This window comes from Scatophagus argus, chromosome 15 (assembly GCF_020382885.2).
Source record: "Scatophagus argus isolate fScaArg1 chromosome 15, fScaArg1.pri, whole genome shotgun sequence".
NCBI lineage: Eukaryota > Metazoa > Chordata > Actinopteri > Scatophagidae > Scatophagus > Scatophagus argus.
The window spans coordinates 5,043,452-5,058,271 of NC_058507.1; the positions used below are offsets into that span (position 1 = coordinate 5,043,452).

The following is a 14,820-nucleotide window of genomic DNA, read 5'->3' on the forward strand; positions in this document are numbered from 1 at the left end:
ACAAACACAACTCCAGAAGTCACTGTGGAATGTATTTACTGGTTATTACTATTATTGTATGTGTTTTAAAGAAATTAAATCCAGCTTCCCCGCACACTGATTTACTGGGGTCCCCCAACCAAAATCTTTCCCTTTGAATATGGGGAGGAGGGTAAAAGCTGTGGAGATGAGTGATCTACTTAATATGCAGTGAGGAGACAGGATAAAGCCTGAGACTTTTAGCAACATTAAGTTAAGCTGTCCTAAAATCGCAGACGTTCGCTTCTTTCGTCTAATTTAGTTCTTCTTTCGTCTTTAGCCTTAAGAACTGAAGCTCAGTCTTGTTGCTGTTCTGTAGCTTTCAATCATATCAGGAGCTTTTTTTTTTTCCTGGAGTTATTCATTTAAATTTAAATTAAATTAACAAGAGAACATTGACATTTGACATTTTGAGCAAATTTGCTTATTTGCATTCAGACGGAGAGTCAGATGAGAAGATCAATATCCGTCTCATATCTGTCCGTCCAGGCTCCGAGCAAAATCCGTGCAAAAAGTGGAAAAAAGACAATTCATTCAATTCGTTTTGCTGCTCAGAGCCAAGGAAAAGTCCAGTGCATAACTGGTTCTGTTTTTTTACAGATTGAAAAACAAGATATAATGGAGATATAATGTGTTAATTAATGAGCTTTAGTTGTTAGTGGGTGGATTTTTGTGTCGCTAAACGGCTGCTGGCTGCGGCTTCCTGCTCAGACCTCGGAGGGGCATTGGTATTCACGTATCAACGGTTTCATAACAACCAGGCCAACAGTCTCCGCTGATGAAGATCATGCAGTGCGATCGAAAGCTCCTGAGCAGCTCCTAAATGGACCTTTGTGATGAGATTGTTCTTGCCGTTTCCCAGATCACGAATTCGCTTTAAAACTCGGCACGTTACTAAGAATGATTGAAACCAGCTTGTGTGTAAATACATTTTAAAAGCACAGAGTCGCCTCCAAAACACGGCACAGCCACAGTGTGTGTTAGCGTATGACTTCAGTCTTGCTTCGCCTGTCTTTACGCCATCCAGTCAGCGGCAGACTTTTTCACGTTAAAAACAACCGGTGTTTTTATAAGATAAATGCGACATACTGTTCATTACGTAACACAGTGAGACTTCTGTTATGTTGTTCTTCCAGGATGCGACTCGTCTGCGGGTCCTGACTGCTGACTCGATGCTGCCAGACCTGTGAGCTTTGCCTCTGGCTGCCGCGTGAAGCGACACCAACCGACTGAATAAGCTGGCTGCTGTTTGATGTGCGCCGAGATTCAGCCGTCCACCTTCACGTTTACTGTGTCCTGCGCGAACCAAGTCATATTTATGGTGTTTTTAAAAGCTAAAAACATCAAAAGCTCAAAGAGGGTTTGGCTCTGTTGCATTCAACAAAGCATTTTATTATCCATCACAGTCACGTACTGCACGCGTGTCCCTTCAAGACATCCATCATCATGCAAAACTGAGTGATTGCAGAATATTTTCCATCAGTTGAAAATAAAAAGTCTTGTATTCAGTCTTAATAAAACTCAGTATTGTATGTCTTTAATATTTCTTCTTAATTCTTAAGATTAATTTGTGGCTGTCTGGTTTTTGTTTTGTTCTGGGGGCATTCAAACACTTGAAAGAAGTTCCACCATTCAAGATGTGCTTATCATTTCTCATGCAAAATGTAACAAACATCACGTTATGCTTTTCAAACTGACGACGTCTGCTGATTAGAGCGCTGATGTTATCTTAGTGAAGACATAGCTGCACTGTAAACTGAAATGTTTCGCTTAGTGCTTTTGTCACAATATTGTCGCAGTGAATGTTAGCCAATAAAATCTGAACCTCGTAACTCTCAGGTATCAGTTATCTGCCTCAAAAATTCTGAATCGATCAGGCTTTGCTGCATGTTACTTGTATTCTAGCCAGAAACGCGTAGGACACGTAGTTAAAACCCTGACTGTGTCCTGACTCAAAGTGAAACCGGTGGCGGGGGAGAAAGATTACAGTATGTTGTGGAAAACAAATGGTTGACGCAAAATTTGAAGATAGAATTTGCGATAAAAATTCTTCCTTTAAAAATATTCTAACTTAATATTGGCCGTCTTGTTCACTCGTTATTAACGCGTACTGTCGCAGCGTCACCTGTCAGGCTCCGGCCTGCGCTCAGCTCTCCTGCGGCAGCCCGGTGGTGTACAGGTAGGAGACGGTCCCTGCCTGGATCTGAAACGTCTGTCCCTGGATGTGGTGGCTGGAGATCTGCTCGCTGGTCTGGCTGATGGAGATGGGCTGGCTGCTCTGGCTGCTGATGTGAATGGCCTGGCTGTGTTTCTCCCTGCTCACCTGCCCCTGCGAGCTCTCCTGAGGGACCGCCAGCTGCTGGATCGGCTGGTGCATCACCTGCAGCTGCTGGACGGGCCGCTGTGCAATCTGAAGGGGCTGCGGGGGACCGTGATGGGCCTGCAGGTGCTCCATCGCCTCTTTGCTCAGGGTGATTACATGCATCTGCTCAGGCTGGTGCGTCACCTGGCCCTCCAGCATACTGATAGTCTGAATCTGAGGGCTTTGGTCCACCGCGCCGCCCTGAGCGACCAGAGCCACGTTCTGCACATTTCCTGATGACTGGGTGAGGAGGGTGAGTCTGGAGTGGGCCGATTCTGTCGCCTCCCCCTCTGTGGTGATGATGCTGATCTCCTGGTCCTGAGCCGGCACAAAGTTAATATTGTCCACATCTCCCGTCACAACCAGCTGGATCTCCTGCTCGGCGCCGGAGGGCAGCTGGTACTGCTGCAGCTGGAGGATGTTACGCACCTCCTCCGGCGGCGGCGGCGCTGAGGCCGCGTCTGACGAGGCTTCCGTCGTCGCAGCTCGTTCCTTGTTGTGAGATTTCGTGTGCGTTTTCAGATTGTCCATGCGGGTGAAGGAAAGGCTGCAGAAGGAGCAAGTGAAGGGTTTCTTCCCGGAGTGAGAGGCGACATGTCGGCGTCTCGCGCTGGGGTCTGAGAACGCTTTGTTGCAGATGCTGCAGTGATACGGCTTGTCGCCTCTGCAAAAGGACATTCAGATTTTAACGAGGTCTGTTTTGAATTTTAAAGCGGCTAATATAAACATTTTTGCGCAGTAGCCCACCTGTGGATTCTTATGTGAGTCTGCAGTGTGCTCTTGGTTGTGAAACACTTTCCACAAATCTCACAGGTGAAAGGCTTCTCACCTGTAAGGATATTATTAATGTCATCGTCTGGCCGCCGCAGCAGATATCAGTTTTAACAACTCAGGAATGAATTGGACATCAGTGGAAGCCCTTTCTGACTCTACCTGTATGAGTCCTCAGGTGCTTCTTCAGCTGAGCCGTGTCCATAAACTTGTGATGACACTGAGCACATTCTGGTAACGACTTGCCTTTAATGAAAAAGAATAAGAGATGTTATTTGGCCATTAGGAGCGGCTACATCAGGATTACCCTGCTGCTGTTGGTGTGATGGGAGTCTAACCTGTATGAACTCTATGATGGCTTTTAAGTTGCCTCTTCTGAGTGAAGGTCTTTCCACACTTCTCACACCCAAAGGACTTCTTCTCTAAAGGACGCAGACAAAGAGACATAATTAAAGCCTGAAGTACAGCAACAGCTCTGACATGACAGACCCAGTGAGACGCTACCTTCATGGAGATTCATGTGCTCTTGCAGGGTGTGTTTGGAGGAGAGGGCTTTGGAGCAGACCGAACACACAAACGGCTTTTCTCCGGTGTGTATGCGCTGGTGAGCCAGCAGCGTGTGCTTCTGGGTAAAAGCCTTTCCACAAACCGGGCACCGAAAAGGCTTCTCTCCTGAGGAAAAATTAGAGCAGTTAAGGTTAATCTGATCAGATCTGACTGATGCTCCAACTCTTCCTGACAGTCAAACACCTGAGGTGGAAGCTGCCGGCGAACTCTCTGCTAATTAAATCCATTTCGGTCCTAACTGAGCTTGTTTGCCATTTTCCAAGAATCCATAACACCTAACACAAGTTGCACATATTTACTGTTTACTTGCAAGCTATCAGCACCATTTCAACTACACTGTATAGACAAAAGTATTGGGATGGGGCTGTTTATCAGGGGTTGGGGTCGGCCCTCGACTTCCACTGAAGGGAAATCTTAACGCTTCAGCATACCAAGACATTTTGGACAATGCTGTGCTAACAGTTTGTTGAAGGCCCTTTTCTATTCCAGCATGACTGTGCCCCAGTGCACAAAGCAAAGCTCCATAAAGACATGGTTGGATGAGTTTGGTGTGGAAGAACTTGACTGGCCCACACAGAGTCCTGACCTCAACCCCATCCAACACCTTTGGGATGAACTGGAACGGAGATTGTGAGCCAGGCCTTTTGGTCCAACATCAGTGTGTGACCTCACAAATGCTCTGCTGCATGAATGGGCACAAACTCTGTCACTGAAGTCCCTGTCAGTGTAAACCACCTGCCTTTTATCCACTAGAACATCCCTTAAACCTTCACTCACAGGATGAATTACCTGTATGAGTCCTCTGGTGAATCTTTAAAAAGAGGTGGTTTTTGAACACTTTGTCACAGGTCTCACATCGGGCCTCGGTGTTGGGGTACTTCCTTTTCCTGCCTCTCTTTCCTGGCTCTTTGCTGTGCACTGTGTCGCTGCCCACCCTGTAGCTCTTGTATTTGAGCGGAGGCCTGATTTTGCGTCTGCTCTGCCGGTGGCCTCCCTGGTCAAAATCCACATCGTCTTTAGTTTGTGACTCAGGTCCCGCATCATCACAGTCCATATCTCCAGCCTGTAACTCCTCAGAGCTCTCACACGGTGCACTGCTGCCCTCCAGCTCGCTTACAGGCACATCCATGTTTTTCTTTGGCCGTCCTCTCTTGCGTTTTGATGGATCTGCCTTAACCTCCTCGCCTCTAACCGCTGCAGCAGAGCGTGCGAGTTCAGCGAGCACCTTCACAAGGTCGGTGACCTCCATAAGACGAGCCGTGGCCAGAAGCTGTTCCGTGGCGCTCACCTCCACTGACACCTGGGCGCTGTAGATGAACTCCAGCACTGCTGCGAACATCTCAGCCGCCACACCATCCAGCCGGTAGGTAGGCCGACTGATCCGATCTTCTGCCGTGAACATGAGGGAGAAGTAGTCGCTGCTCGCTGCCAGCAGGGCTTTGTGCGCCCTGAAGTGCACGTCCTCCACGACGACAGTGATGTCACACAGCAGGTCCCTTTTCCTGAGCTCGTCAAATTTGCTCAGGATGCTCTGCTTATGTGAATCTGAATGAAGGGCCATGAGCGATGAAGTCCTGGCTGCTGCTTTCTGAGACATCTTCCCCTCAAAGCTGTCCCTTCTGATCCTGCAGGCGATGAAATGCAGCCCACTATTAAAACAGGATTACAGAGCACAAGACTGAGAGAAAGAAATGAACAACTTTGTCTAGCAAAACATTGTTATTTAGAAGAAAAGATGAACAAACATAAAGCAAACCATCTTGTTTTAGGGCTGGAACTAAAAATTATTTTCAGTGCTAATCAATCTGTGTTGCAGGGCTGCTGTTCATCAATCAACAGAAAAGTAATCATGAACAGTTTTGATAATTTATTGATTGAAAGGGGGGGGGGGGGATCCTTTTTCTGTGTTTTACGTCGAAGTAAACTGAATATTTTTGGATTGCAGGTTGCTGGTGGGGCAAAACAAGCGATTTGTGAAATTGTGATGGACATTTTTCACTATTTTCCTACCTTTCATACAATCAAGAATTACTTTATCGAAGAAAAAAATGAACAATCATTGAATGAATCCACAGTGACGTTTTAAAGTTTGGCCAGCTTATGTCTTCCTACTGAAGTATTTTGTACTACCTTAGCACATTCACACAAAGTTTACCTTCTACTGTTTGGTTTCAAAGCCTCTGCAGTGATGTGAACAACTTGAAAGGCTAGCATGCAAGCTAACTTTCATCGTTTCAAACAACGCATCCGCTGCTATCCAGAAACAGGCCAAAACAAGCGGAAAGAGCGATGTGTGCGGCTGAAATAACGTGTTAAAACGTCTACATTTCAGTGATCTTTCTCTGTAACTGGACCCACACCGCTTAGGCGCACAAACCGCGGTGTAATTTAAAGTAGTGAGCTTTTAGGACCTTACCTACTACTATCGCTGGACGGAGGGCGTGAATGCGAATGACTTCTCGCGAGAGCTGTAGCTCTGACGAGACCCACGCACAGCTGAGCTCCATGCTGCGTCTCCCCTCTACGTAAACTGACTGCGTAACGACGCATGTTTTGCAGATCACGTCCACTATGTGAAGCAGGCACTTAACGACGTATTTTTCTCTGGATATTCGCTTAAATGTGTCGAACACGTAGTTAGGAGACATTATGAATGCCAAAAGGGACATATAACCCAGTGCTCAAACTTATTTATTTAAAGAGTCGTTATCATTTGCAGAAAAGACGATCTCTAAAGACAAATATTTTCTGACAGCCTTCTGTGCAGTGAAGGCAGGAAATACTTTTAATACTTTTACAGGTAGGTGAAGGAGTTTGACCTGCACGTTAACCGCGCTTTGCTTTGTTGTAGTAGACTTTGTTCTACGCAAAGTGCGTTTCAGGTTTGTTTAAGTTCCCCGTTAATCACACCGACTTACAACTCCGTGCAGTCAGGTTGGTCTAACCATCTGTGTTGTACTCATGTAGGCTGCAATAATCTGAACCACGAATCAACAGTTAACTCAAATCCAGGGGCTGCTCGCTCCATTTTGTTTATTTGATTATTCTTATCATGAAAGGTTGGAGTAGATTTATCAAGTAGGCCAGTACAACAATTGCTTTTCATACTTTAATTAAACTTCGATGGTCATGCTTTTATATTTTGTCACACTTTGCACGCACGACTAAAAACCTTTCAGTTGCTGTAGGACTACAAAAGAAGTCGTGTAAGTATGCGAATGCTTGGGACCAAATCTTACATCAAAGAAAAGTTCTCAGACTTTTCAACTCACACGAGATCCCAAAGCGGTCCCAAAGTGATCCCAAAGCGGTTTGCTGTTACGTAATGCGTTGTGACAGTGAAGAAGGCTTTGTGCTGCCGATCCTTGGACTGTGCACTCAGCTTAAATCATACAGCTGCTGGTTGTGGATTAACAAAGCCGTAATAATTAAGCTTGTCTTGCAGCTATCGAGCCACGCTTGAGACATTTCTCCACTGCGGTCGGAGCGTCAGGCCTGCCGGGATGAAGCGCGTCAGGGTTGTGGTGGTGGGAGCAGGTGTGGTTGGCTTCTCCACGGCCGTCTGCATCGCGGAGGCTCTTCCCTTCTGCTCCGTCACCCTGCTGGCTGACGAGTTCAGCCCAAACACCACCAGCGATGGAGCTGCTGGGATCCTGTTTGCAACAGAGTTTCCAGGTGCGCAACCACCTGTCCGTCACGTGCATTTATTACGTTTTAAAAAGTGCTGCCAGGGTGAAAGTCATTGATAATCCTTTATATCAGGGCCGGTTCTAGGCAGGCATATATGAGGGGGCACTCAGAAATGTGAAGGGGGCAGCATGCGTACCCATCATGCTCCAGCACGTTGTTTCCCCTGTGCTTATAGTCACAATGTTGTCTTTATTGAATTGGATTGTTAGCTATGTGTCCAACCCCAACCTGGAGAGGTGGACTGCACTTTGTCAGGCCTCTACCTCCAGACCTGTCCAACCTGGGTGTCCCACCTGAAGACTAAGCTCCTGCTTTGCCATGGTCGTGTGCGGTGCCAGACAGGATTAAATGATCTTAATGTTGTACCAAAGATGTGGGTCGGAAATTCCGACTTCAGAGATAAATGTGTTTCACTGCGCAACCTCGGAAAACATGACTGGCCACAGTAAGTTGATGTTTGTTTGGATGTCTTTCGAGCATTTAAAATACTTCTAAGGAAGTACATCAGCTACTTAAGGGAGCGAGGAAAAGAGAAACGTCATATTCCGAGTGTAAGTGAACGCAGCAAGTCCGTGGCCGTGCTGAAACCTGAAGATACACAGCGGAGGGACAGAGATGAGAGGAATCTGATACTGTATCGTGTCCATTTTTCCGCTGTTGTAGATATTTTATCAACCTGTAATATATTAATTTTGTGAAGATATTAAAATGTTGTTTTTTTCAACTCCTAACATTTTGATTTGAGGGGGCGTTGCCCCCTCTTGCCCCTGCGTAGAGCCGGCCTCGCTTTATATGTACATTACTTTTGCATGTTGACTGATTTGATTGTATTTCTCTATCAGATATTCCCTTGGAAAAACAAAAACGCTGGTTCGCGGACAGCTTTGATCACCTGTTGGCCGTTGCTCAATCCCAACACTCACCTGAGGCTGGAGTAATGCTGAGCTCTGGGTAGCAGTTGTTCTACAGGGTTATAAAAATGGGCAAACACTAAGCCAGGCCACTATTAATGTAGATCTCTTTGCATCCACTTAGTTTTGTTTTGTTTTGTTTTTTTCCCCAGCTGGCAAATTTTCAAGGAGGTTCCAGCCAATAAGAAGCCCTTCTGGTCAGAGTCTGTGATTGGCTTTCGATTCATGACTGACCGCGAACTGAAAAGGTTTCCGGATCACAAGTTCGGTCAGGCGTTCACCACCATCAAATGTGAATGTTCCAGCTACCTGCCGTGGCTTGAGAAGAGGTTTGTCCTCTGTATTAAACTCTCATTGTTACGTCAAAGGTGTTGGCTCATTGTTATTTCACCCAACGAACCCCAAACATTTAATTAATTACAGTTCAGTTTGTGTTGTGGTTCCACACTCTTATTGATATGAACTCTTGTCATACCTGTTGTGTGAAGGTTCAGAAGAGCTGGAGGCTTAGTGGAACAGAGGAAGATCAGCAGTCTGGAGGAACTGAGCAACAGCTACGACATCATCGTCAACTGCTCCGGTCTGGGCGCCAAAGCACTGGTGGGTGACGACAAGGTGTACCCGGTCAGAGGCCAGGTCCTCAAGGTGGAGGCCCCCTGGCTGCAGCACTTCATCAGAGACAGCGATGGGAAGACGTACATCTACCCCGGCATACACAGCGTCACCGTGGGCGGCACGAGGCAGGAGGACGACTGGCGGCTACAAGTGGACGAAGGAGACACGGAGAGCATCCTGATGCGCGGCGGCAGGCTGGAGCCGTCGCTCAGCAAGGCCAAAGTGCTCAGCAAGTGGGTCGGTCTGAGGCCCAGCAGGAGGAACCCGAGGGTGGAGCGGGAGCTGGTGGAGCTGCAGGGTCGCAGGGTGCCTGTGGTCCACAACTATGGCCACGGAGGCTGGGGGGTCACCCTGGCCTGGGGTACCGGCCTGGACGCACTGGGGCTGGTCAGGCAGTGCCTTCATGAGATGCCGCTACAGGCTAAGCTATAAAGTCAGTCTGCCACTAAATCCTCCTTTTGGTGACTTTAATGAGACACGCTGACGGGGAGACTGAAATCACTACCAATAAATCTAAACTTTAAGTAAAAATCTAAGAATTTGCTTGTGTGGAAGGAAATAATTAATTTAATTTACTGGTTTTACTGGGAACAATCGCTGGACATGTTGGGACTGTAAGAATGTCATAAGTACCGAGATGAGCTTAATTTCAAACATACCAACATTTATTTGTATGAGTAAAACAGTGATTAGCAGTTTTATTAGGAATTCACAATGTATACAGAAAAGAAACATCTATTAATTAAACCCGTGGACACGGAGGATGCTGTACATAATTCACTGATGTGAAATAAACACTCCATCTTTACACAGAAGACAAATGCCTGCTGGGTGGGATGTCACTGCTCAACTTGCTGGCTACACTTCATGTAGAGCTGCTTATTATGTGATGTGCCATCACTACTTGCAGTTAGATTACACAGATGTCAAAAAATGTTTAAGTTGTCATAAACAGGAAAAGCACAGATGTTACTAATAACATTAACAATGGCTCTGTTCTGTTGACTAGTCCCAGTGTGACAGTGAACCAGCCTCAGTGAGTTTTAAAGAGCTTGGCACTGTCTAAACTTTAGGTTTGTTTCCTTAGGCAGGATTACTAGACTGAACTTTGTGTTTATTCCACCTGAACCTGCTAAAGAAAAGTGACAATACTGCATTTAAACCCATGTTATTATACTTTATGGCTACTGTGAAAAAACGTGCCACAAAAAGAATATTCAGAAAGAAATACTGTTTAAAGATGGTGATCATCGCACAGCAGCAGTTATTTTGAGGCTGACAGCTTGTCAGAAAATGGCTCCCTGCAGCTAAAGCCTTTCTTCAATCAGGGAGCCAAGATTTACAGAGTTTACGGATGCCTTTTTGTTTCTTTTCAGTTTCAGCCGACGGGCTTCAAAATTGGCTGAAAGTGAGCGAGTGCTTGTATCCTGTGACAACGTGTGGCTTGTGTAGTTGCACACAGAGGCAGTCTCTGTTAGCGAGGGCTCTCGGCGTGGGTTCGGTAAGGAAGGCGTAATTAAAGGTTGACTGGATCTTTCTGCTGGGTGTGTGGGTGGCTGCTTGAGGTGTGTGCTTTGTGTTGTTGCTGCTTGTTTAGGGGCAAACGCATTTACTGTGTCTGTGTTGAAAGTGCTGCACATAGCATTATAGGACGTGGATGAAGGCTGGTGGGTCGGAGACTTGACCTCACCACGTTTCTGAGGACTCACGGAGGAGGGCTGTGAGCTCTCCTCGGTCTTGACACAAGCGGTCCGGTTTTTACGGTCAGCGAGCTGTCTCTTCTGCTCTGTGTGGAGGCCAGTCAGGGAGAAGCTCCGCCTCAGCGGCTCTGGTGCTCGGCTTCTTCTTAGCTCCATGCAGCTCTGGCTCCTTGCAGTGGCTCCACAGGGAACATGACCTCTTGCAGTTCTTATGGGAGTTAAGCTGCTCTTTGGGGGTGTCAGTGATGGGAAGACACAGGGCAGGACTGCCGGTTCACTTGAAGTCTTACTAGAGCTGGTGCAGGTCAGGGTCTTTGGGAGGGCAGGGCTCTCTGGGGACGTGAGGTGGCTCGACTCAAAACCAGAAGAGGACCTGCTCATGGATGAGGATGTCTTTTTGTCCCTTCCTGAAATAAACAAGTGAAGCGTGTGCAGGTGCCGGTCAGTTGTGACTTATGTTATTCGACTTCAACAGAACAGCAGCAGAGCGGCTCAGTGTCGGAAAAGGGTGGCCATTGTGAAAGGATGCCCAAGAAAAGAACAAGTTCAAAACAAAATCTAAATGTGTGCCAAAAGTGAATGATGGATGAAGGAAAAGAAGGAAAGCAGTCAAGTCTGGTAAAGCATGGAGCAATTTATTCCTCACGCTCAACCGTGACAGAAGCACACTTCAGAAAATGCAGAGACTTCAGACCGTCGAACTGCCACACCTCTGGCAGAAGTGTTAGAAGGAGTTTAACTGCATCAAAGTTCTAAGTCTGCATTTTAGTGCATTTACAATTATACAAAATGCCATATTTAACAAGTATAATTATAGTCTTTAGTAAATATTTTAATTATTCTGCTCGATGCAGTTTGCAGGCACATGATAAAATAGTGTGCTACGTTATATTTCACTGGACTAAAAAAATATACACACAAACAGCAAAATCTTGAGAGAAATACTCTTTACATGTGTGGCTGATGTGACTAAGATCTCTACCCACATGACCATTTGACATTCACAAGAACCCTCATTTACAGTGAGCACAACTCTTCGCATTTTGACAATTTTTAGATTTAAGCCTAACCAAATAACCACGGTAAGAATGATATCGCTATGAATAAAGTGAGCATTCACAGTTAATGTGCTGCAGCTACTTTTTCAGAGCCTATTTAAATCTTATCACACGCTCCGTTCAACAGTCGCCATTTTCAGCAAACGCAAAAACCACCACACAACTCGCAACTGCAGATCTATTTGTGAGCAGACCCACAAGCGGCTCCACATATAGTTCGCTCAAGGGTGTGAAAAATGTCTTTAGGGGTCACTGCTCAGCCTGACACGATGCAAGCGAACGTTACAGTCCCATAGTAACAGAGAACAATGCGTTATCACATTTTGAATGTTATGCTTGTAGAAAAAGGCAAGAAATATCAGCTCTCGAAAGCACCGAACAGACAAAAAAAAGACTGCAAAACAGTTTGATTCAGTGATGTGGAAACAGAAGAAGGTATGACTCGAAGGAGATGCACCAGAAGTAAATGTGACTATAGCAGAGTCTGTCCAGAACAGCATGAAAACTGAATTTGAAGACTTGAAAGGCTTGAGCATCAAGAAGGGCTGCAGACCGACACACAGGTTTTTGTAGTGAAGGATGAGGCAGAAGGAGGAGGACAAGTGTTCACAGGCGACTCAGGCTGTCATTACCGTTCTCCAGGTTCTCGTTACTCTCGTAGCAGCCAGAGTCCCGCGGGGAGTCTCCCGTGAGGCCACGCCTGTCCAGGAGCAGCTTCTCCTGCGAGCCTCCAGACTGACTGCCTCGCTCCGGGTCGCTGCTTCCTGCAAGACACAACACGGCCAGCAGGGGGCAGACAGTCACACATGACCCAGAGGAAACCAGTGGGGAGCTCCTGCATGTGCTGTGTGCTTGGATCGCTTTTAAAAGCAGCTGGATTAAACATATGAACGGATTCTTTAAAATTACAGACTGTAAATAATAATCTAGGGTAGATGTTTTCACAGTAACACCAAACTTAAACGCTTATTTCCCCATCATTTCAGCCTTCATCAGACAGGATCATATGGTAGATATCCTCCAATGTGTCAGCCTTGTATAAATATCATTGTATCTGGTGTCTCTGTATGTTTGACTTGTATTTGACAGTATTGTAGTTTTTTTCCACACTCATGTCAGCCTGATTACCTGACCCACCGTCATACTCCTGCAGCAGCTCCACAGCAGTGAGCAGCACAGCTCTGTGCTGGGCGTCCCTGATGTTCAGCTCATCCAGATCCTCCTCCTCTAGCAACTTGAAAGTCTCCAGGTCCTCATAGCCATTAAAAAGGAAGGTGGGAAGATGCTCCTGTGGAGAGGTGACACACAAACAAATTAATGTGCATTAAACTGAAATCGGATCTGCTATAAAGTGTTTTGACAGGCTGAATTTTCAGTATTTTTCTCAAATTTTTCAAATCACAAATGTTACATTTTTATTTTTAATTTTATGAGACAGTGAGTACCCAATTGCACTGCACAGTAAACAAGAGGCTAATGCCAGACAATGTTTAGCTTAGTGCCTGGCCAGGAAATAATCCCCAGTAAAACATCAATTTGTCTTTTTTATTAGCAGATCAAACAAACAAAATATGTCACGTTAATTTGTGAGCCTTAGACATGCTTATCAGCGGATTTTTCTTACCTTTCAGACAGAGCCCAGCTAGCTGTTTCCCCCTGTTTCCAGTCTTTATGCTAAGCTAAGCTAACCATCATCTGGCTTACCTTCACACTTAGCATACAAACATGAGAGTGGTATAATCTTCTCATCTAACCCGCTGCAAAGAAACTGAAAAGGTATTATTTTCCTAAATGCCAAATTATTTCTTGAAATAGAGCTAGAATTACAACCCATTAGCCACTGGTGCTCATTTTCTGAGCCACAGAAAACTCCTCCGCCTGTGTGTGTGTGTGTGAGTGTGTGTGTGAGAGAGAGAGAGAGACAGATTCTGATAATGTCTTAAGTTTATTACTTTGAGGTTGATGCGATCAAGGAGCTCCTCCACAGAGGTGGGTTTGGGTTGCCGGGCCTTCCTCCGCCTGCGCGTCTTCTTGGGCTTCACCTCCTCTTCATTCAAGACATCCACATAAATGAACTTGAAGGTGCCGACTTTACCGTTGAGCATCCCCATCCACGTACCCATCGGAGGCTTGCTAATGATATCGATGACATCTCCACTCTGCAACACAAGAGCAGCGGGGCTTGAGTTCCTTGAAAGATGTCAGCTCATGTGTACGCACTGAGTGGATGGACGTTTTCGTACCTTCAGTTTGAGGGAGTCAGTGTCGTAGGGACTGGGAGTGAAGTCGGTGTGAACCAGAGCACGTCCACAGAAGGGTCCGCGGTACGGCAGCTCATCCTCTTCCCCGTCCTCAGACTTCACGCTTTCTCTGTTGCTGTTGGACGAGTCTGTGGTGCCCACCGTCTGACCGCCTACACGAACCACACACAGACGAATGAGCCACTTCCAAGACCACGAGGCTGCACGGGTGTGTTAGTATTTGCTAAATATTTTTAATATTTTTTAATCTGACTGGAGTGCCAGACTTCCACATAGACAAACAAAGCGAAACCAGAAAGTTTAGACTACCTCAAAGGCGTCCTTGAAACACCTTTCTGATAAACACCACACATCTGGTGCTCCAAGGTCACATTAAAACAAACACTGAGAATTATATGCAAGTGCACCCAGATCTGTCCCACGCAGGCTGTACACAAACAGACTTACTCATGGAACTTTGTCCGCTGAGGGAACTCCTCAGGCTTTCCACAGACCCTCCCGGCTTCAGTTTGGGTTTCTCCAAAGAGTCAGAGTCTGTCTGAGGCGAGTGAGGACAGCTGGATATGCGGTCTGGGCTTGACTGGGACACAGAGAGGAGGAAAAAAGATATCACTTATGTGTCACAATCTTCCCAGTATTACATATACGGACATGCATGTATAGCAGTCTGACAGATGCTTCTGGACTGTAATGCACATACCTGTTCAGAGAGAGAATAGTGGTACCTCTTGGATATATGCTTTCTCATAGTTTCTCTCACAGACTTGACTTTTTTGCCCAGGGAAATACGAGATGCTGGTGGAAACTTAATGGGATCGCTCAGACCATCACCGTCTTTATTCTGTTTTGTACACGGACATTTAAAGG

The 14,820-nt window shown here is 46.1% G+C and overlaps 4 protein-coding genes across 22 annotated transcripts in view; 2 read left to right on the plus strand and 2 right to left on the minus strand.

Moving 5' to 3' along the window:
• si:ch73-242m19.1 overlaps window positions 1-1,853 on the plus strand; it is a 24,738-nt gene extending 22,885 nt beyond the window's left edge. For all 8 annotated transcript variants that reach the window (XM_046412740.1, XM_046412744.1, XM_046412742.1 and 5 more), the window contains one exon: window positions 1,155-1,853. In XM_046412740.1, the coding sequence (XP_046268696.1) occupies window positions 1,155-1,208 (54 nt within the window). In that variant the 3' untranslated portion in view covers window positions 1,209-1,853. The remainder of the gene's footprint in view (window positions 1-1,154) is intronic.
• On the minus strand, window positions 1,375-7,009 carry zbtb24 (zinc finger and BTB domain containing 24). 5 transcript variants are annotated; one of them, XM_046412798.1, is made up of 7 exons: window positions 6,991-7,009; window positions 4,508-5,343; window positions 3,656-3,823; window positions 3,490-3,573; window positions 3,314-3,397; window positions 3,128-3,209; window positions 1,375-3,044 (listed from the first exon to the last, which is right to left on the minus strand). In XM_046412798.1, the coding sequence occupies exons 2-7, from the start codon at window positions 5,313-5,315 to the stop codon at window positions 2,165-2,167; spliced, it is 2,106 nt and encodes a 701-aa protein (XP_046268754.1). In that variant the 5' UTR covers window positions 5,316-5,343; window positions 6,991-7,009; the 3' UTR covers window positions 1,375-2,164. The 5 variants fall into 5 exon arrangements, with proteins under 5 accessions (XP_046268754.1, XP_046268751.1, XP_046268750.1 ...); XM_046412795.1 differs by lacking the exon at window positions 6,991-7,009 and adding an exon at window positions 6,135-6,284; XM_046412794.1 differs by lacking the exon at window positions 6,991-7,009 and adding an exon at window positions 6,135-6,284 and having other exon boundaries at window positions 4,508-5,367.
• ddo (D-aspartate oxidase) lies at window positions 6,380-9,477 on the plus strand. 5 transcript variants are annotated; one of them, XM_046412847.1, is made up of 5 exons: window positions 6,380-6,518; window positions 7,164-7,393; window positions 8,251-8,359; window positions 8,472-8,648; window positions 8,808-9,477. In XM_046412847.1, the coding sequence occupies exons 2-5, from the start codon at window positions 7,222-7,224 to the stop codon at window positions 9,364-9,366; spliced, it is 1,017 nt and encodes a 338-aa protein (XP_046268803.1). In that variant the 5' UTR covers window positions 6,380-6,518; window positions 7,164-7,221; the 3' UTR covers window positions 9,367-9,477. The 5 variants fall into 5 exon arrangements, with proteins under 5 accessions (XP_046268803.1, XP_046268806.1, XP_046268807.1 ...); XM_046412848.1 differs by lacking the exon at window positions 6,380-6,518 and adding an exon at window positions 6,548-6,652; XM_046412849.1 differs by lacking the exon at window positions 6,380-6,518 and adding an exon at window positions 6,671-6,924.
• Window positions 9,478-9,900: 423 nt separating this feature from the next.
• The window catches only part of sash1b (SAM and SH3 domain containing 1b), a 44,615-nt gene continuing 39,695 nt past the window's right edge, over window positions 9,901-14,820 (minus strand). For 3 of the 4 annotated variants that reach the window (XM_046412777.1, XM_046412776.1, XM_046412779.1), the window contains 7 exons: window positions 14,654-14,794; window positions 14,401-14,533; window positions 13,936-14,105; window positions 13,645-13,851; window positions 12,821-12,980; window positions 12,325-12,456; window positions 9,901-11,041 (listed from right to left, as the gene is read on the minus strand). In XM_046412777.1, the coding sequence (XP_046268733.1) occupies window positions 10,242-11,041; window positions 12,325-12,456; window positions 12,821-12,980; window positions 13,645-13,851; window positions 13,936-14,105; window positions 14,401-14,533; window positions 14,654-14,794 (1,743 nt within the window). In that variant the 3' untranslated portion in view covers window positions 9,901-10,241. The remainder of the gene's footprint in view (window positions 11,042-12,324; window positions 12,457-12,820; window positions 12,981-13,644; window positions 13,852-13,935; window positions 14,106-14,400; window positions 14,534-14,653; window positions 14,795-14,820) is intronic. The other variant, XM_046412778.1, reaches the window with a different exon arrangement.